The sequence below is a fragment of the Acanthaster planci genome, linkage group LG01, assembly GCF_054643075.1.
Source record: "Acanthaster planci isolate LZ-2023a linkage group LG01, COTS_SCS, whole genome shotgun sequence".
Taxonomy (NCBI): Eukaryota; Metazoa; Echinodermata; class Asteroidea; order Valvatida; family Acanthasteridae; genus Acanthaster; species Acanthaster planci.
The window spans coordinates 9950493-9969450 of record NC_141777.1 but is presented as its reverse complement, the minus strand read 5'-3'; the positions used below and the strand labels follow the sequence as shown (position 1 = coordinate 9969450).

The 18958-nt window shown below is 42.4% G+C and overlaps 1 protein-coding gene across 1 annotated transcript; it reads right to left on the bottom strand.

The window, feature by feature from the left end:
* Window positions 1–5306: 5306 nt before the first annotated feature.
* On the bottom strand, window positions 5307–18931 carry LOC147800318 (threonylcarbamoyladenosine tRNA methylthiotransferase-like). Its single transcript, XM_087135125.1, has 12 exons — window positions 18457–18931; window positions 18040–18152; window positions 17235–17465; window positions 16345–16465; window positions 15533–15636; window positions 14862–15028; window positions 13534–13679; window positions 12904–12964; window positions 11892–12011; window positions 11506–11652; window positions 10954–11121; window positions 5307–9451 (listed from the first exon to the last, which is right to left on the bottom strand). The coding sequence occupies exons 1-12, from the start codon at window positions 18753–18755 to the stop codon at window positions 9323–9325; spliced, it is 1806 nt and encodes a 601-aa protein (XP_086991251.1). The 5' UTR covers window positions 18756–18931; the 3' UTR covers window positions 5307–9322.
* Between the last annotated feature and the right edge of the window lie 27 nt (window positions 18932–18958).

The window sequence follows — 18958 nt, the reverse complement described above, 5'->3', positions numbered from 1 at the left end:
TGACTTTTTAGCGGAGGTATGATGACGTATCCTGTAAAATAGACTGGTTCCCGGTCCACAGGCTTCGTTGCAGATTTTGTGCCCTTAGACTGGGTTTGTTGGGGAACCCGCGATTTCGACGCTGCAAATCGCAATCGTCATGGAAAGACAATCGCTGTTGAGCGAGGGGAAATCCCCGGCGTTTCTGGAGCTCGAGCGCGCTTGCGCACCAGCGCTGATGACGTGAGTGATCGCCTGGCGTTCGGTGAGGTGCGGTCCTGTTGCATGACGTGCGTGCAGTAGGCCAGCATTTAATCAATCACGGTACAAGTTTTTGTTTTGGGTCCTGCCTATTATGGCCAAACCACTTCCAGGTTTCGTCGACGCACGCCAAGCTGCAGGAGAAGCGAGGCCTGTCTTGGGCTAAAGTAGGCCTACTTTCACAACTGGCGTTTTCCGAAATCTTCTAAAAGTGTCCTGAAATTCTAGAAAAAAATTACAAATTTATCAATGTAAAAACACTTTTTCCTACCTCCATGGTAGAAATAAGTAAGTGGTAACCAGCAGATGCTTCCTAATTTATTGAAAGAAACATTGTCAATGAATTTAAATTTTCACCAAATAACATGAATTGGAGGACTTTCCTGACCTGAGTGCAGTCGATAAAATTATGAACATGCTTCTGGTTTCAAAACTTGAATTGATCATTGTGATCAGTCGGACACCACTTGTGATGCCTCAGGGGCTACGTCAGTCATCTGTACCGGATGATGCCACATTTGGTTTACGCAAGAGCTTTCCAATGGAGCTCAACTCCGAGTGTGACGTCATTAGTACAGAAACCTGTTGCATTTGCTGCAGTGAGCAGTTTTTTTTTTTTGAGAATTTGTGGTTCAAATCTTTTACAACCACAAATGCTCGAACCACGGGCATATAGCTGTTTATTACCCCCAATGAGTCGTGCATGGCCATCTCGAGGTGAATGGAGTGACGTAAATTTATGTCGAAAAATTCCCCGGCCACGGAAATTCGAAAAGCCTGGGGCTTACATCATGACACTACGGAGTACTGGTTAAAGGCGCCTTTCCATGTGCGCGTCAACATTACATTGCACCAAGCGTTGCGTATCCGTCAAAATCGCTTCAGAGCGATTTTGAGGGCTGAACGCAACGCAAACGTGTGTTATGTTATTATGGAGTCGATTTTTGTGTCCGTAAAAGGGAAACGCATGAACGCATCGTATACGCAACTAACCCAAAAATGTACATATGGAAAGGCGCCTTAATGCGTATTTCTAAACATTACTTCATAACGGCCTATTTTTCTCCCGTCTTCAGTTCTGTTGAATTTTGGTGGGTGGGAAGTCTGAAAATACCTCAATATCCATCTTTATTTTTTTTTTCTCAAAACTAAAAAGTGGGCCAATTCAAAACAGCCTTCCCCCGGTCAAAAAGTGGGAGATATAAATGCCCATACCCTAAATTCATTACGATTCAAAAAATTCCAAGAACGAACAAACATCCCTCGCCCCCCCCCTCCCCAATTCTTGGGAAGAGAGTTTATGGTAATGTGGAGAAAATAAATGAATCATAACTTTGTGAATCACTGCATTTCCTATTGAAAGGCATTATTCTTAGCTGATTTTAAGAGACTTATTTTTTCGTCGGTTTTATATAGTTTTGCTGGTCTTCCGGTCTGGCCAATTATCATAACATCGTTTTCCCTGCAGTTATAATTCAAGTTTTGTTCAGTAGCTAGGCTTCCGACAATTTGGCTATAAAGTTGCGTGCCTTTTGCTGCTGCGTGTCATCCATTTCCTTTTTATACTTTCGAATTTGTTTGCTGGTCACGAAAGAAAGAAGCACTCATATCCGTTGGACAGTATCGGGCATACTCAGTGCACGTCTTTTGAATAGAGTGAAACCGATCTCGCGGGATTTGCGTGTGAATATAGTGGTACGCACGTATCCGCCTATAACTTCAAACTCCTATAAAACTCAATTCCAAATTGTGATGCTGGCTAAAATGCCAGGCGAAGACTAATTAATGGCCTTATTTACGGTTTTTCCTTTTTTTTCTTTCGAAGTTGTTCTATGAGCTAAAAAATCTTGTTTACTTTGTTTATCCCAACGGTATTAATTTTGATTTAGGCATGTCCATAGTGTGATTTTTTGTGGGGGGGGTTGGACAAAATGTTAAAGGGGGGTAGTCGTTGTTGTACATTACTTATTGAAATATTTAAGTTAATGATTTCTTGACTTGTCTTTCCCCAATTGAATGATTTCCTGTGTTATACCTCACTGCTTGTTTTTACTTTGTCTTCTTTCCCTATGTGTTTCTGTTCATGCACTTTCCAGGTTAGAAAATTATTTTGTCGTGTACCTAGCCGTCAGCACGCGGTGATTTCGGCCTTCCGGCGAATTTAACCCCCAATTGTTCACCCAACGCTCAAATCCATGCCCAAAGACTGATAAAACATTCCTTTTCTTTGCGAATATAACCAGACTTTAACAGACGTTAGTGAAGCCTTTCACAAATCGATGGATGAGTATTTCATCTAATCGGATGCAGCTTTTTCTTGGCAACTGGAAATAACTTTCAGAGGCGCTGTCGATCGTATGTGTTATCGAATACCGGGAATCATTGGAATGGCCGGCAAAACTTTGTGCGTGTACTTTGTGCAACTCTATGCATGTTTAAAAACACTTTGATGAGATAACCAGAAACTCACGTTTTGTTTACACGCGCGCTTTCGTATGGAAGTGATGTGCGATACGATCCATCGATGCCCCATGCAAACAAAGCGTGACGTTATGATATTTTTGGCCTGTTGGAAATGAGACGGAAATATGATTATGGGGCCATTTTCTGGACTCCAAATGTGATTCATGCGAATGTGACGACATTAATTTTGATTAGTTACATGCACGTAATTATTTGTTGAAGGAATTGGCTCAGATTTTGATGGATTAATCTCATCAGGCCTGAGACTCGCGTCCTATGGGCTCGACTACAATGACCCCAAAAGATGTTTCATTAGGAATAAAGATAAAGATGAAGATCGCAACTGTACGCTTTACAGTGTTTTGATGACCATGTATTTTAGTGGACATTGAGGGCTGCAAACGATCTGAAACGCACCACAATGTGTCTATTTTTACATGAATGCGTTTATGGATCACTCTGGGCGCCAGGTGATGCGTTCGCGGCCGTTGATTTTCTGTTTTCTTAAACCGAAAACGGTGCCACCATTTAAACAAATCGTTGTCTTTTTTTCGGCAGGATTTAAATTCTTATCTCCTCAAAACTTTGTTCCAGAAATCAGAGTCGTTTCCAAGCCAAGCTCATTTGGGGGTTTTAATGTACGTTTTCTGGACTAATTTGATTCACAAAATCCTTCAGTCTTATAACACGACACTCGCTTCAATTCCTTTATACTTGAAGGCTCCCAAATATCAGCATTCAAAAATGTTGTAAATATCTGTAACTGGCATAATTATTTTGTTTTCTCAAATTCGCCGGAAACCTTAAAAAGATGTTGATAGCCGTTTCGGCAACGGTCATTCGAACTGACGTGTCAAGCGAATACACGCGCCACTATGGTCTCTGCAGGCTATTAATTAAAGAGCGCATTTTCCAAGCCATCTTCAGTAACTTTGGTAACATTGCGTTTAATTTGTGGATTGGCCCGTAACTTACTTGGCCCAGGTTTCTCATGAACAACCATCGCATTCAACTTAGCTTTCTTTCACATAGTGCGCGTTTCGGACGTGTAATATAATATGACTTTAATATAATACACTGCTTTTTTAATGACAGATTGCAAATTACCTTGTTATAGCGAGAAACCTTGCGTTATCAGGAATGAAAACAATAAAAACAAAGGATTCAGGCCTAAAATTCTCCTTTTAAGCAGACTTTTGCATTTCTTATTGTAGCACTTAGTATTCAGCTGTATGTTGGACTTAAAACCTATGAGTCGAAAGACTGGGTATTCAAAAAACGGAAATCGAACAACACCCTTTGGTGTCCAATGATAATGTGCAAGTTGCATTCAATTTAGAACTAATTTAAATTAAACTATTTGTTTGCTGAATTGGCTGGGAAAACCTATCTCAATAACGATACAATATACAGCAACTCATTCACTGAGGAGAGGATTTGATTTCTTTCGGGTGGAGAAAGGGCAAACACATACATGTATTTTCAGTTGGGGCAAAACCAACCACAAGGCTGCCGTCAAAACAGACAGCAGACCTTCGTGTAGCAACAACATTTCGGAGGTCATCGCAGAGAAGTAAAAGGAAGTAAATAATCATTGTGACTTCCTTTCTGAAACTGGAGAAAAAATTAATGCCTGTACATGACCCGCTGACGGTGGACGAGTTGGCATGCAACGAAGAGGACTTTAGCCGTAGTTTCATAGTTTCCAAACTGATGACATCGAACTCCGGCAAACCCGAGCATGACGGGTGTATTTAGTCAACCCGACAAAAGAAAATGATTGTAATGCTTTCCCGAGTGTGGGATTCAACCCAGTCAAGGTCCAGTTGTTCAGAATATTTGCGGTTTTCACGAAGTTCTATAGATCCATCCGTTCGTGTTATTGTCCCGTGAGATGAGAGGAAACACGTTCTCGAACATCAGTCATCAGACACTAAAAACATCCGGCCTCGCCGTGGAGGTGAAGTAATATTTAAAAGTTTTGCTCATGTTTTGGTTTTATAATTCTCCGTTCTGAAGATTTTGGGGCAATTTCGAAAAGAACTGCTGCATGTTAACGAATTTTATGGACAATGTACCACAACAAAATGGGAAAATTAGGTGTTTAATTTATTAACACGTTTGAGCAGTTTTCGGGAAGCCACTTTTGAGATCAAAGCCCTCGATGAATCATTTCCGCTTAAGCCAGGCACCGACCTATCACCCACTAAATCAATTTGGGTCACGTTCGCGTTTCATTCAAACACGAACTGAAATTCTGGTGGCCTGGCCCGGGTTGTTCACCTTTTGCAATGAACAAATGAAGCAAAAGCTTGCCCCAAATCACGAGGTATGGCAACAGCGGTTTAGTAAGGAAAATTCCAGTTGTTACGTGTATATTCACGTGAATTTAAAGAACTCGGTGTACCAGATTTGGGTCAAAGTTAACTCGCAAAGTGAGTAAAGCATTGAGATAGAATGTGTGGTATTTGTCTTCTCTAATTTTCAACGAGTGGCTGTCCTCTCAACCACAATTTCAATTGTGCTCGCATGCGCATTACTTCAAAAACCAGTAAACTTGGCCGGCAAAGCTAAGCACATTGCTGATTGACACGGACAACTAGTTTGAAATTAAACATCCAATTTATTTCCACAATTATTTCCCAATATATTGATTACAAAATGATATTGCAATAATTGTCATTTTTCCCCTCTGAATATAGAACACTGTGACAATGTATGACCACCCAGACTCTTATTCCCGTGGGGACAGCACACGCCATTTCACCTTTGTGCATTCTGCAGTGGGGACTAAAAACATTGTGCGTGTGAAGACAGAGAAATGTCTTCACACATATTCATGCGTCATTTTTGCTTGGTGGAGAGCACTTTTGTGTTACACACAAAAGTCATTTTTGCTTGGTGGAGAGCACAAAAGTGCTCTCCAAAAGTGCTCTCCACAAAGCAAAAATGATGCATGAATAGACAACATTTTAAACAACCAATGACAAAATGAATACCTTTTTTGTCAAAATGATGTGCATGAGTGGTTTCCGTATAGGGATGCCATCCTTACTGACTATGCACATTATTGAAAAGTAATAATTGTGACTTCTTTATTTCGTCCTGTGACATTGATTTCTGCGTAAAACCTAAGGCTCATTCTGTTACATTCTGTGACTTTTGATTCAGTAACCAAGTTGCTGTGCATGTCAATTTCTTCTTTATTATAAAGACAATCACTTGCATTTGGTCAAGTGATTAGTGAGGGGTATTGCAGCATACCTGTGTACAAAAATTGTTTATTTCTATGAGGTGAATTTTTATGTGTGGCCTTTGACAGAAGTGGCAAGTTTCTTTTGCTGTCCAGTGTATTTATACCAGGGCATACGATCATCACTGACAGCAGAAGTCTTGACAGCTGTGACATGTCTTACGAAAGTGATAATTATCTCTCTACAAACATCTGAGCGTAAAACCTGTCATACATGTACATGGGTCATGCTATAAATTCAGGTTCCAAAAGTGTGACTTTTTTTTGTGTCCCTGTTACACCTGACCTGTGCAATTTGACATGGAAATATAACTAAAATTGATTTCAAACTATTTCTGTTTGTTTGGCAGGTATTCTTAGAAATTACACAATGTGTTCTGAACTTACAAAATCATGTCAGATGTGACAGGGACACGAAAAAAAATTGAACCCCTAATTATAGAATGACCAGAATGCAAATGTAACTTCACCTAGATGGAGGCTTGACAATCACACAACAAGTGTAAGCCAAGCGTTGATAAACAATACAAGCCTTTTCATGCGTAAATAATGTTTTCACAATAGTAATTGGGCTCCTTAATATCACATTCAATGCATAATTCATTTCAAATGATTTTGGGGTGTAAAATTTTGAGCAACAAAGTACCGAAATGTCAGAGTCGCTCACGGAGCCCGACTGGCTGCCATCTCGTTTGCATGCCAGATTGAGAAAAGGGAAAATTGTGACATCCCTTCAGCGTTTTCCCGCAGGGATATGGATGTAATAATTCTCTCACTTCATACATCACCCACACCTCCTTGAGGTGTCAGGTGACTGTGTCTCACACTGACTAATAGATGCCTTCATTTCTTGTATTATTCACACTCTTCTTGCAGTTTCTTTCTCAAACTATTTCCTGGCCTGCCCGTGATGACTGCCTGTCAGCAGTCCAGTAGCAGACAAAAGAGGACTACGTGTACAGGTAGGCTCTTTTCCACCGTACTTTTGGTTGTTTCCTGACCCAAGTTACTATCTCCTACAGAGTCAGTGGTGTTCTAGGTGACTTGGAACTGTGATTCAGTGAGTGGCAAGTTTTACCTGCACAGGGCAACAGAAACAACCAAGAGGCAGGATTTTCCGATAGGAGGCTGGGGGAGCACTAGGCTACAGCACATGGATCACCACTAAAGACGTGTTCACCAAGTGAACTTTGGTTTGGAGGAGAGCCCCATTTTGCCTGGAAAGGGGCAAGAAAAACAAGTAGAGGAAGGCAGGATTGCCCAGAGCAATGCTGTGGGAGCACTGGGCTACTGCGCATGGACAACCACTAAAGACATGGTGAGCAGTGCGGTCCAACAAATTTCAACAATTGCTGCATGGGTCTTCAGTATGTTGAGGCATGAGAGAGTAGAAACCATTGGCCCAGCTGAGGTTGTAGTGACTGAAGAGGTGTCCCCGCCTCTGAGGCTGTACACTGATGCAGTTTGAAGGAATGCACCCAAGAACTCCTGGGCCCGAAGTGGCTCAGGAGTTATCTAGCTGGTGGTTTGCATGACAGGTGTTTCGCCATAGAGTTTCACCTTCTACCACGAGAAAAAGAATTGCTACTAGGTCAGGGAAGACACTTGGTGGCACTGACCGATCGATGGTTCCCTACCATGTGAGATATGCACAATCTGCATACTACAACACAACAGCATCTCCATCAAAAGTCTTTACTGCAGTTGATATCATTGGAAGGCAGAACTTTGGGGAAAGATGTCAATGAAGGTACAAACAAGGGTCAAAGCACACGTTGGGCCAGCGAGGAAGACATCCAAAAAGGTGCTAACGTAACCAGCTGCCTGACAGAAGCTGCATAAGCAATCAGTTGCCAAACAAAGCTGTCAAAGGGTCATCCAAGTCAAAAATAACATCTTGTTCAACCAGATGACAACTGGCCAGGTACAGTCTTCTTCCCCTCCCTGAAACGCCCTAAAAGGATGGCGCTGAAGGTGACCCCAGAAGAGGACAACTCGTGGCAATACATCTTACAGAGCTGAAAGGATGCCCAACCATTGGGTTGGTGAAGGAAGTCTACGAGCATGTCAAGGGATCCGTTAAGATTCAATGGACAAAGGGTTTATAGAGAGGAGGCTGGTTGTCTTCAGTAGTTGACAGTCAGACGACTTTAACCACTTCGTGCCGGGGCATTTTCAACGTTGATGATGCTGGGCCGGCATGACTATCATTTTTCCGTTTTCAAAATCTTTCAAAAATTCATCATTCCATTTAACGGTCGTTTATAACCATACCAAGTAATCTTTAGGCACTACTCTAAGTTGACAGGTGACCTTCATTGACGCCCGAGTATTTCAGCCAGGCCTGCGGCCTTGTAAACAGAGCCCAGATTGTGCCCAGACAGACTGTCTTTTGTTCACGAACCTGGCTCAGTGCACTGCTGACCTCTTTTCAATAGGGGCCAGATTAGCATGCAGCGGTGCTGTGTGGCTCATCGCTGCGGTGGTGGAGCGCTTTTGTCCCTGGTGGTAATCCGCTCGCTCTCAATGCCCCAAACCCTGGTATACGGTTTCAAAACAACGCTGGATTATCACCACTTTTGAGAATGAAAAATGCCGGTAATGCCCAGCAGCCTGGTCTTTTGTTCGGAGTACTGTCTTTTGTTACAGGGCCCTGTTTCGTTTCTCCAAGTTCGGAGACCCCGGCCACACATATAAACCATACGGCTCCGATTTCGGAGTCCCCGGCAGGTAGTGGTTAATATGAACAGATGTCACAGCTTAGGAAAACAAGAGGAAAAAGCACCTGTAATGTGTTACATGTAGTTTGCAACACATCAGAGAAAGTAATGAAATAATGAAGGCACCTATAAGTCAATGTAAAACATGGTACCCTGAGACCTTAAGGTCTGGGTTGCACAAAACAGGACATGTGAGGGTCACCTAAGTTTGCCAATACTTTAGGGTGCATTTTTAGGTTGTTGGTGCTTTGTTTAAGGATCATGCCTGTTGAATCTTGTTGACGTGACAATGATATACACTGGCATGGCTGACCAGCCGCATTCACTCTGCATCACTCAGACACACGTCTCATATCGCAACGGCTCGGCCGTCAATGAGCATGAGCATGTGGGCAGAAATATTTTGTACACTGCCGCACATGTCCTTTTGTCCCCACACGTATGACATTCCAGTTGCATTAAAGCATTGAAGTGTGACGTCATTGTGAACCAGACAGTGTGGTGCAAACTAATGATTTACACGCCTGAAACCCTGCCAAGATGTGCACAGATAAAGTCAAAGCAAAGAAATTTATCCCAGTTGCTTGATCTATGTACATTCATAAAAACTTGACTTGCTGTATAGCTCCGTATGACCAGATTACCATCAGCCCCCAGTGTACAGAAAGTAGTGCAGCAATGTCCTGGCCACATTTACGAGGAAAGTACCAACAACTATCGCCATGGTGATGTTGACCCACGACCAGGACTCACGTGGTTCCGGACTCTGAAGAATCTGGAGAGGTGTAGGAGAAGAAAAGAGAAAAGAGTTTTAAGAAGCTGGGTCAGTTGGCCGACTACAAACAAGCTCATCAAGATTTGATGAGTTTCAATTGGAATAAGACTGACTGCTGCATATGTGCAACCCACACATAATATGCATTAGGCTGTTTTTGCATGACATGGGTGCTAGCTACAGAGCTACATTAACCCCTTCACGGCGGAATTATTTTGACCACGACTGCTGGGCTGTGGTATGCCCTGAATGGAGGGCTTTGTCCATCAGCAGGCCCCATTGAACCAGCAGCTGCATGGTGAATAGACTGTATGTGTGGTATGCACTAATCCTCACACAGTGGTGCGGTAGTAGCAGTCCTCCGTAGCGAAGGGGCTAAATTACTAGAGTGTCAACTTGCTTCGTAAAATGATGCCTGATGGGCCCATCCATGTTTGTGCACAAACCAATGGAAAACTAGAAAGTTTGTAAGGCTTTCATACAATTAACTCAATATCTGCGTCTGTATTCTAACAATGATTCATCAACAAAGCGGACATGTCAAAAACTCAAATGCTTTATCACTAAATGAGCATCTCATTTTGCTCAGTGTAAACAAAGCCAACGTGCATGTACTACACAACAGGTGAATTTGCTGGGACTTTTATAATGTATCATATCATGTGATAGACATGATAGAGACGTGTACGCAGTACTAGCACGTTGCATTTAGAGTACATCATTCAGAATTCATTCCATCTGACTTTATTATGCTCCCATGAGTTAGCTAGTAATTTAATACAGCTCTACGGTGCTAGCTTACAAAAGATCTGTCATATAGAACCCTACCACATTGGTATCTGTGCACTGATTACCTTAAAGTAATTAGACTGATACCGTGTCTGGAAAGAGCTAGGCCTGCGTCTTCTGTCAGCACAGGCCAATATATTTGGTCAAGTTCCTGCAACAACCGTAGTTAAGTACAGTTTGACTAAGGTTGCCTGAAAAATGAATGGTTTGAACCATCTAGTTCACCATTTGGAGCCAGGCCATGAGACACTGTCACACCACTGATTATGTAACCATTTTACTTTATCAGTACAGAGGGAATCATTCACATGAAAACAATTGTACAGGATGTCACTGACCATGACAACAGTGAGCGTGCAGCCAACAGCAAAATTTGAGAGAAAAGAAGACTTCACAGAGGAGTTAATCTTGAGTCATTTGAGCGTACAGCTAAAGAGGGTTTGCATGGCAGCAATGTTAGGGGCCAGTGCTTTTGCTCCACAGGGTATGCACAAAGGAGGTTTCCCTGTGGAACAAAAGAACTGCCCTGCAAGATGGCTACCGTGCAAAGCCTCTATACTGCATGCACATTATCCAAATGCCTAGGCAAAGACTGAACTCTACATGAAAGCGTCGCATCCAGCCTAAAAGTGGATATGCACCCTTCTCTTGCCTCCACTGCTTCTTTCTAAAGCCCTTTTTTTTCGGTTTTCCCTGTGAGACTCATCACCTACCGAATGGATGCCCGACACCTGTCCCAGGGCAAGGGGTTTTGCTATGGACGGTGCGATGATGTCTCCTTCATCACCAACCAGTCGGCCCTTCAAGAAGTGCTTGCCCGTCTCAACGATGTTGACCTCCATCATCTTCCCCATGTACTCTTCCTTCTTTGGAACCAGCACCTGAACCAGAACCAGACGGGGAAAAAGTAGGAAGATTTGATATTTGGCAGAGATGTTCGGTAGAAGCAATAGTACTAACCATTGCTGTAGTCGAGACCCCCAAAGAGTCTGGACTCTAGCCAAGTTACTTCTTTCAGTTTCATTATTATTCACTTACAGAAAAAAAAACCAGAACAATTTTTCATTCTGTTCCTGTCTTGTTTTCGACGAAATAACCAGCAAAAATGCAATTCGAATTTGGTTGATGACTGAATATTCATATATTTGGTACACTTGGCACAGCACTACTTTCAGGGCATTCCTTCGAAAGTAAACACGATTCTATTTTTTTAAGATACAAGTCCAGACCCTCTAAACCTTCTCCGGCATAACCTCTGTATTTACCTGATCATAGTATTTATTGTGTGCGACGTAATACTGCTTGTCATGCGACACCTCTGTCACAAGGACCTGCTGTCTCTGTCCAAGTTTGTGGTCATACGGCCGGTAGCTCTGAAACAAGGTGGAGAGCTTTTTTGTCCTGGCCTTTTTCTGACGGAAGGAGGAAATTAAATGTACACTAAGTTGTCTTATAATGCACATCAATACCAAATAAATAGTTGCCGGAAATGATTAAGGATCCACAAAATATCCGAAAGTGTGAGCCTTTAGCACCTTTGCTTTCAATAGCTTGTTGAGCTTGTCACAGACAGGAAAACTCCAGTGTTTCCTGTCCTCTGTGCCTGTCCTCAGTGGTACGGCCAAACAAAACCAAACTAACACTGACTCACCACTTGGGCAGGCACCTGGGGCATCTTGGCTGCTGGTGTGCCAGGTCGGGGAAAGAACTGGTTGATGAAGAGGGAAGGGAACTTATACTGCTCTACCAGCTTCATGGTCTCCTCAAAATCCTGATGGGTGTGTTTGAGATTTTGCCAGATTTAGACATCATTATGAAGCTTCTTGAATCCTCCTAACATCCTCAGCCATGCAGGAAGCTGATGATTTTTTTTTGTATTTTCAAAGTGCTCAGTTTCACGGCAATTTTTGCATTACAATCTTAACATTTTAGGCAACAACTGAGGCCATTGTTGATATCTACATGGTAACATTTTCAAATGAACATCCTTCTCAATTTCACTACAATCTATATTTCTTACTTGACATCAGCTTTGTAAAATATACATGTACTTCTGGTCCGGCAAAAAGAAAATTCTAGAAAAGTCTAGAAATTTCAACAGGAATTTCTTGCAAAAAAATTACCAATCTTAACCGCAAGTGCAAAACAAAGACTATGGAGGGGAAAGTTTCTATTAATAAAATGACAGTAACTATTATAAAATATCATTGAAATATTATATAACGATAGTAAATGGTATATATTCAATTCAGGCTGGCTTTCAACCAGGACAATTTTGCGACTAGTGGAGTCTACACCCAGTACAACCTTAACCCTAACCTTCCCTAACCACACAGAACTGAACACCAGTAAAGTGTGTGAATTTGTGGCACTGGGTACTGTACCCCTAAACTGCTTGTGCTTTAACATAGGTTCAGGCATACCCAAAATAAACAGAGTCCATCAGTTTTTGTGCACAGTTTACCATAGGGTGTTGGGATTTGTGTGAATGGGTATGGTTCCTAGTAAATCACTCTGGGGAGTTAGGGTTAATCTGCACATGAACTTGGAACCTTGATTTCTGCCCTTAAAATTATCGGCTCATTTCTCCATTTGATCTTTCCACACTCCTCAATTCAAGTTTTACTTTTGAACAATATTAAGCCTTTTAAGCAGATTCGTACCTCTTCTGTCTCTGTTGGAAAGCCGCATATTATATCAGTGGCTACTGTTATCCCAGGAACCCTGCAAATAAAAGTTGAAGAAAAACAATGCATTAATTCAAAAGATTTACAGGTTTGGCAGACAACCAACTTCAAATTGTCTGAACAGCAGTTATCTTACAAATGTTTTTTCAGTTATCCTTATGAATTGTTGGTACCACACCGGCAGGTCTTCCAACACACATCTTAATCTTGAAGAGGGGTTCAGGTTTTTCAAAGCTGTTCCAAGCAACCAGAGGCAATAACCTCTCAACACAGGACGGAAAATCTGACCTCAAGGTTTACATTCAAAGCAAAGGGCCTCCAACATGTTTATTACACAGTGTATCACTAGATCTCAGCCCCATGTGGAATGACTGCACAAGTGAGTGCATCTTGACACATCTTAAGTTTTATTCAACCTGATAACCGAAGGAGGATTTATTTGAAATCAAGAACAAAAATTGGGCGTCGCTGAAATTATCAAGGTGGAATTTACAGCAGACCAGAAATAAATGATAACTTCAACAGGTTCCGGGACTCAAGCAGAGAAAAACCCCAAAGTCAATGTACCCTGTCAGCCTCTAAGACATGCACAAAAACTGACTGTACCTTTCTTTGAGAAAGTCGACAACATGTTGGAAGTCGGCAACGCTATACTCCCTCTTCATGTCCAACAGCACGTTGTCAGAGCCGGCTTGCACTGGCACATGGAGGAAGGAGTAGACTCTGGGGTGATTCAAGATCTTGGCCATCTCCTAAAGTACAGCGAATAAATTATCTGGCGATGACATTTGGGTCACAAAGTATGCTATCGATTCGGGGACCCTTGGAACTCTCATTCCAGGGAGAGGCTGGCGAAGACGATGATCCAGGTCACGATAAAAAATGCAGAAGCTGACACCAAGAGCAGCTAGCTGATCAGCTGAACAGCAGACTACGAGGTATGGTGTGTCAGGCATTGTACTTGTCTCAAGCCGTACCTGTTTGAGTCAACAAACTGACTGACTGACTCACAAGCTGATTTGATTGTAGACCAAGCCTGATCGCCGCTTTTTTCATGCTCGATAGTTTCTGCTCACACATTTAATATGGGAATAAAAGTATGATGGGGTGAATTTGAATTAGTATACAAGTGTAAAAACCCAGCTAAGGGACTGGGGACGATAACAAACTCTGCCTCATCCCTTAGCCATTCATTAGTATCCCTTTGGGTAAAAAAAGTAAAATAAGTCAAAACTTCACCATTTTTCACATGATCTTGTTCATTAACTTATACCTCGCAACACACCCCCTAGCTTTATCAATGGATTGTGCCTCTCATGCGCAGTGCTTAAATTTCCGTATGTAAAATTGATGTTTGTATCACGTGCTGCGCGATGTGAAGCAGAATGTAGCTGAGCAGATGCCAAGTGAACATCTGACTCTGATAACGAAGGCTCATTGGCTGTATTGCACATGCTCACCTAGCAACGACGATTGTAACAGATAAGGGTTAGAATCCATAAAATAAACATCAACATTTCATATGAAACTGGAAAGTGCTTCAAATGTCAGTATCATTTTCATCTGTCAGAAAATCCCCACCTGACAGGCTCTCAATCAATGTGAATGACAATTCAAATACTAAAATGTATAATTCATCACTCAAGTCTCTCCACATGGCATTGACCACTCGACACTGAACAAACCAAAACATTCATCCAGAAAACAATTTCCTGAGCAAAGCATACTGGGCACACTGCTCATGTCGGCTATACTGCAGTTCTCTTTGAATTCTGTTCTTCTGGTACATGCCAATAAAATTTTTATTGTGAATTTGCGGTGCCGTTATGTTTAAAAAAGAACTTATTTGATATGAAACATGGGCAATGGAAATGGCAGTTCACGTCTTTCTATCACACGGACCATCTCAAGCACACAAACTTTGGCTTCCGTACCTCCAGGTGTTCCAAGATGTACGGCGGGTTGGTCATTCCAATGCGCATTCGGCAACCTTCCGGGATGACCTCTACCAGTTGCCATAGCAACTCAGTGATGGTGACCCCAATGTCTCTTCCGTAGGCACCCGTGTCTTCGCTGGTGAGCCATATTTCACAGACACCCTCTGAGAAAATAACAATTCAAAAGAGACCATCGATGTCAGAATTCTGTTTTGAAAATTAAGCCAAGTTCAATCAGCTACGAGCTACAGTTTGACTTCCCTTGGTGACCAGTGCAAAAACTTTGTAATTATATTCTCGATACCAGGCAAAATCAGTCGGTGGTTGATCAAACTTGACCTCCGTTATGCTTATAACCACTCTTAGACTGTATTTTTGAGACTGGAAACTCAACTTCATTTGAAAGCCATGATGTATCAGCCAACTTTTTAAATCAAGTCAGACATCGCAAATACCGACTCCGAGTCAGATTTGTACTGTACATGTCTTATGTCATACTCCAACAGCAGGTTTGGGTAGTTTTAAGGAATAGACCTATATCTAGCTTGAATCGATGCCAACACCGTCTTTCTTTTTTGACTAAAGAGGTCTCATACTACTGAAAGGAATGGGAATTAAATCCAGCAATGTTGTACACAAAGTAAACTTGACTGTGGCTGAGTTCTGACCTTGGAAAGACTGCCTAGCCCGCTCCACCAGCTCCTCTGGCTGATAGCTGCCCAACTCCCCACGGGCATGCTTGGTTTTACAGTAGGTACACTGGTTCAAACACCTAAAACAAAATAGAGATGATGAAGGTGACGCCTCGTACAAACTGTTTGCTATGGCTAAAAATGACACATATATGTGTCTATAGAGGCTGAACTCTTGTGGCTATGGTCATCCTCCATAAGCTTATGTGTTACTGATAGCCATAGCCAAGTAATTGGGACATGACTTTAAGGTATTCCCCTATGAAGGCCTGTTATCCCTTCAGGAGCCGGGGAAAGGGGAATCACAGTTTTAAAAAGTTTGCAATTAAAGTAGGGAAAAAATTAAGTTGAGAAAGTGCCAAGTGTTGCAGAATTTTTGGACATAGTAATACTAAAGTGGGTACTTTTAATGTCATTCAAAAGTTGCAAACGTTTTCAATACCTATAGGGCATCGTCAAAGGCTGCCCATTGACGAAGTCCCCATTGGTTGAAATGATGAATGTCAAATGTTAATCAATTCTTCGCAAATTCATAAATTCTTCAGCAAGCAGGAAAAATTTGTTAATAGAAATACTATATATATTCTAAAATACCATGAAAAACGTTAAAAACCGTATGTGGCTCCCTATAAGTTTTTCCTGATCTTGGAGACATCTACAGGTGACCCTCCGAGCTTCTTGACTTATAAACAAGTTGACACAGACTTTCAGGGGGAAGGGGGTCTTAAAAACAGGACTATAACATGACATGCCATGAAAATTGGTTCAAACAGTGGGTGGATGCTTACCCAGTGTTGATGGCTAGTATTTCTACGAGTGGGTTTTTCCTGATCTTGGGGAGGTCTAACGGCGCCCCTCCAATCTTTTTGCCTTCTTTTTTTTTCTGCTTCAGCAGGCGGACTGTGTGACCTGTCAAAATAGTGAATCAGATTATTTTTCCTTGACAAACTGACTATCACTGGCCCTTTGCTCCACGACATCCTAACATCACTTCAGTACGCATGTCAGAATTTGTCGTTAAAATAATGAGAAATTTGTCTCCAGTTCTTTGGTGGACGTAATGATGGAAATGATCTCTGTGACTGCGACTATTTCAACGCATCAACATCAAGGTTGACAGCACAGGACCTGGCCAATCGACGTGGCAGTTCATGTGTGCTTGCGAAGACCCTGGATTTGTCTGAACAAGTCTGAAAGTTCTTTGGCATGTCACTTCTCAGTGACCACAGGGAAGGTTGCAAAATCTAGCCTCACTAAATTGACAAACTCTGTCCAGGTAAGAGTTGATGTGAATGTGTTGTTGCACAGACATGATGGAAGCCTGGAGAATGGCCGAGTCTGGGTTTTTGTGGGCATTCCTGTCCGAAATCACCCACAGTATAAGAATGAGGCATGTATTATTTCACGTCAAAAATGGAACAAATCACACGGTTAACCTCGACAGATGAAACAAACAGTGGCAGGAGCAGGCCTTCACAATGCCACTTGCAAAAATACGCACCCTATACATACCCTGCTCACTTTTGTCACCCAGGATGATGTTTCAGGGTCACTTGCACATCACTGATACATAAATGCTTTATCGGCTATAACCAAGATCTGTCTTGGGTTTGGGTTACACCTACGTGAAAACACCTGTGAGGAAGCACCTTAACGGTTCCTTCTTTTGGCCGCATACCTTTCAGGGTTTCCTCCACCACCTCTACCACCCGGTCAATCTGCTGCACACCAACCACGCTGACCCCGTTGATGTAGTCCAGCTTGGGCTGGCCCTGGGGCACGCAGCCAGCCACCACCAGGTGCTTGGCTAGCCGCCGGGCACGCTGGACCTCGTTGCGGAAGTGGTCTTCGGCCGGGTTCTTGACAGTGCAGCTGTTCAAAAGCCAGAGGTCTGCCTCCTGCGGCTCGCCTGGAGGGAGGGGAGGTAAAAAGAGTAGAAAAGGTGGGCCTGTCGTCAAATCTGTGACAAGAGCTTTCGCAGGTAGCCGGGCGAACAATGACAATGGAATATTTTTGTTGCAGTTCAGTTTAATCACTTGTGGCTTGGCTTATGACCACACGAGGTCATCAATGAGGCTGTTCAGTCTTTAAAAAAAGTAAGGTCATTCGGGAACAAAACACATGGGTGCGTCTGTGTATGGCCGTGCTGACAGACCAGACCTCACATGTGCGTCCGAATGACCTTGGACATACTTCGTTTTGGGCATGCACAGTTGGAATACCAAACTGGCTCACAGACTTAGGATGAGCTTAAAAGGACTTGTGAGGACTTTTGACTGTAACCCAATTAATAATTAATTACCATTACGTTGTGTAATTTTGCAACAACAATTCTTGGTATTCTACGCACAAAATACATCCTGGGTATCAGGTAAAAATCGACGAGCGGTTGACTAATGGTCACCGCATGAAACTTGGCCATATGCAGTGGTTTTTGTCTGTGCTATGTCGTTACCCCATTATCTTTATTTCCAATTCATTACCTGTTATTTGGTAACCATACGCAGCCAGTTGGCCAGCCATGTACTCGCCATCTGAGTTATTATGGGAGCATCCCCACGTCTTCACATAGATCTTCTGCGTGCCAGGAATGATGCTTCAGGGTTTTTTACAGGCAGAGAGAGAAAAAAGAGAGACACAGATATTCATCATCATTTGACGGAAAGGCACTGAAAAATATTTCAGCTTTGCAGACTGCATTGAATGGGAAAAAGTCTATGTTTGGTGAGTTCTTATTTATACACACTGTCCTCACTAAATTTTACTTTCACTTAGTTAGGACACTGTATACATGATGGTGTAGCCCATATGGAATACTTTCCAAGTTGAATTTAAAAAAGTTAAGTATACGAGTTTAGAGATTTAGAAAGAGGGAATCAAATGCTGCATTGACCAAACACCTTTTATGGCAGTTCACGACGTCTTCATCCAGCACATCTTGTATTGACTCGCCGGTCGTTCCACATGTTCCTGCAGCAACGCTGGGCTGTCGGCCGCTGTCATCTCTTTTGCTCTTTTTTCTTAGTCTTACTTTGGGTACCACTTCAGATTTGTTGCCATATCTTTCGGCTGGCGTGACGTCACTGGAACCAATAATGTCTTCTATGTCGTCCACTCTCTGCTCACACGCTGGCATGATTGTAAAATACGACAAATACCGAAAGATACGTGGACTTCTTTCGGCTTTTTTTGCAAACATGAGCGTTATATCAGTCAGTCTGATTGCCAGACTCTGATGGCAAAACAGCGTGACGGATGTTGGAGAATTATCAGAACCAGTCTATGACCTATGTAGAACTATAGGTGGCGCTGTTCCATCATGTAAACTATTGCACTTGCAGAAATCGTACCAAATTGGTGTTTTTGGTGGAGCAACAAATTTAGTAGTAGCCCCCCCCTCCC

What these genes read in the sequence shown, in the direction of transcription:
- LOC147800318 (XM_087135125.1), bottom strand. Translation starts at nt 18,755, where the DNA reads ATGTTTGCAAAAAAAGCCGAAAGAAGTCCACGTATCTTTCGGTATTTG. An exon ending in GGTGGAGGAAACCCTGAAAG is followed by an intron (nt 16,466 to 17,234) that starts GTATGCGGCCAA and finishes CTATTTTGACAG; the next exon opens with GTCACACAGTCCGCCTGCTG. An exon ending in CCCAGGTGCCTGCCCAAGTG is followed by an intron (nt 11,653 to 11,891) that starts GTGAGTCAGTGT and finishes TCCTTCCGTCAG; the next exon opens with AAAAAGGCCAGGACAAAAAA.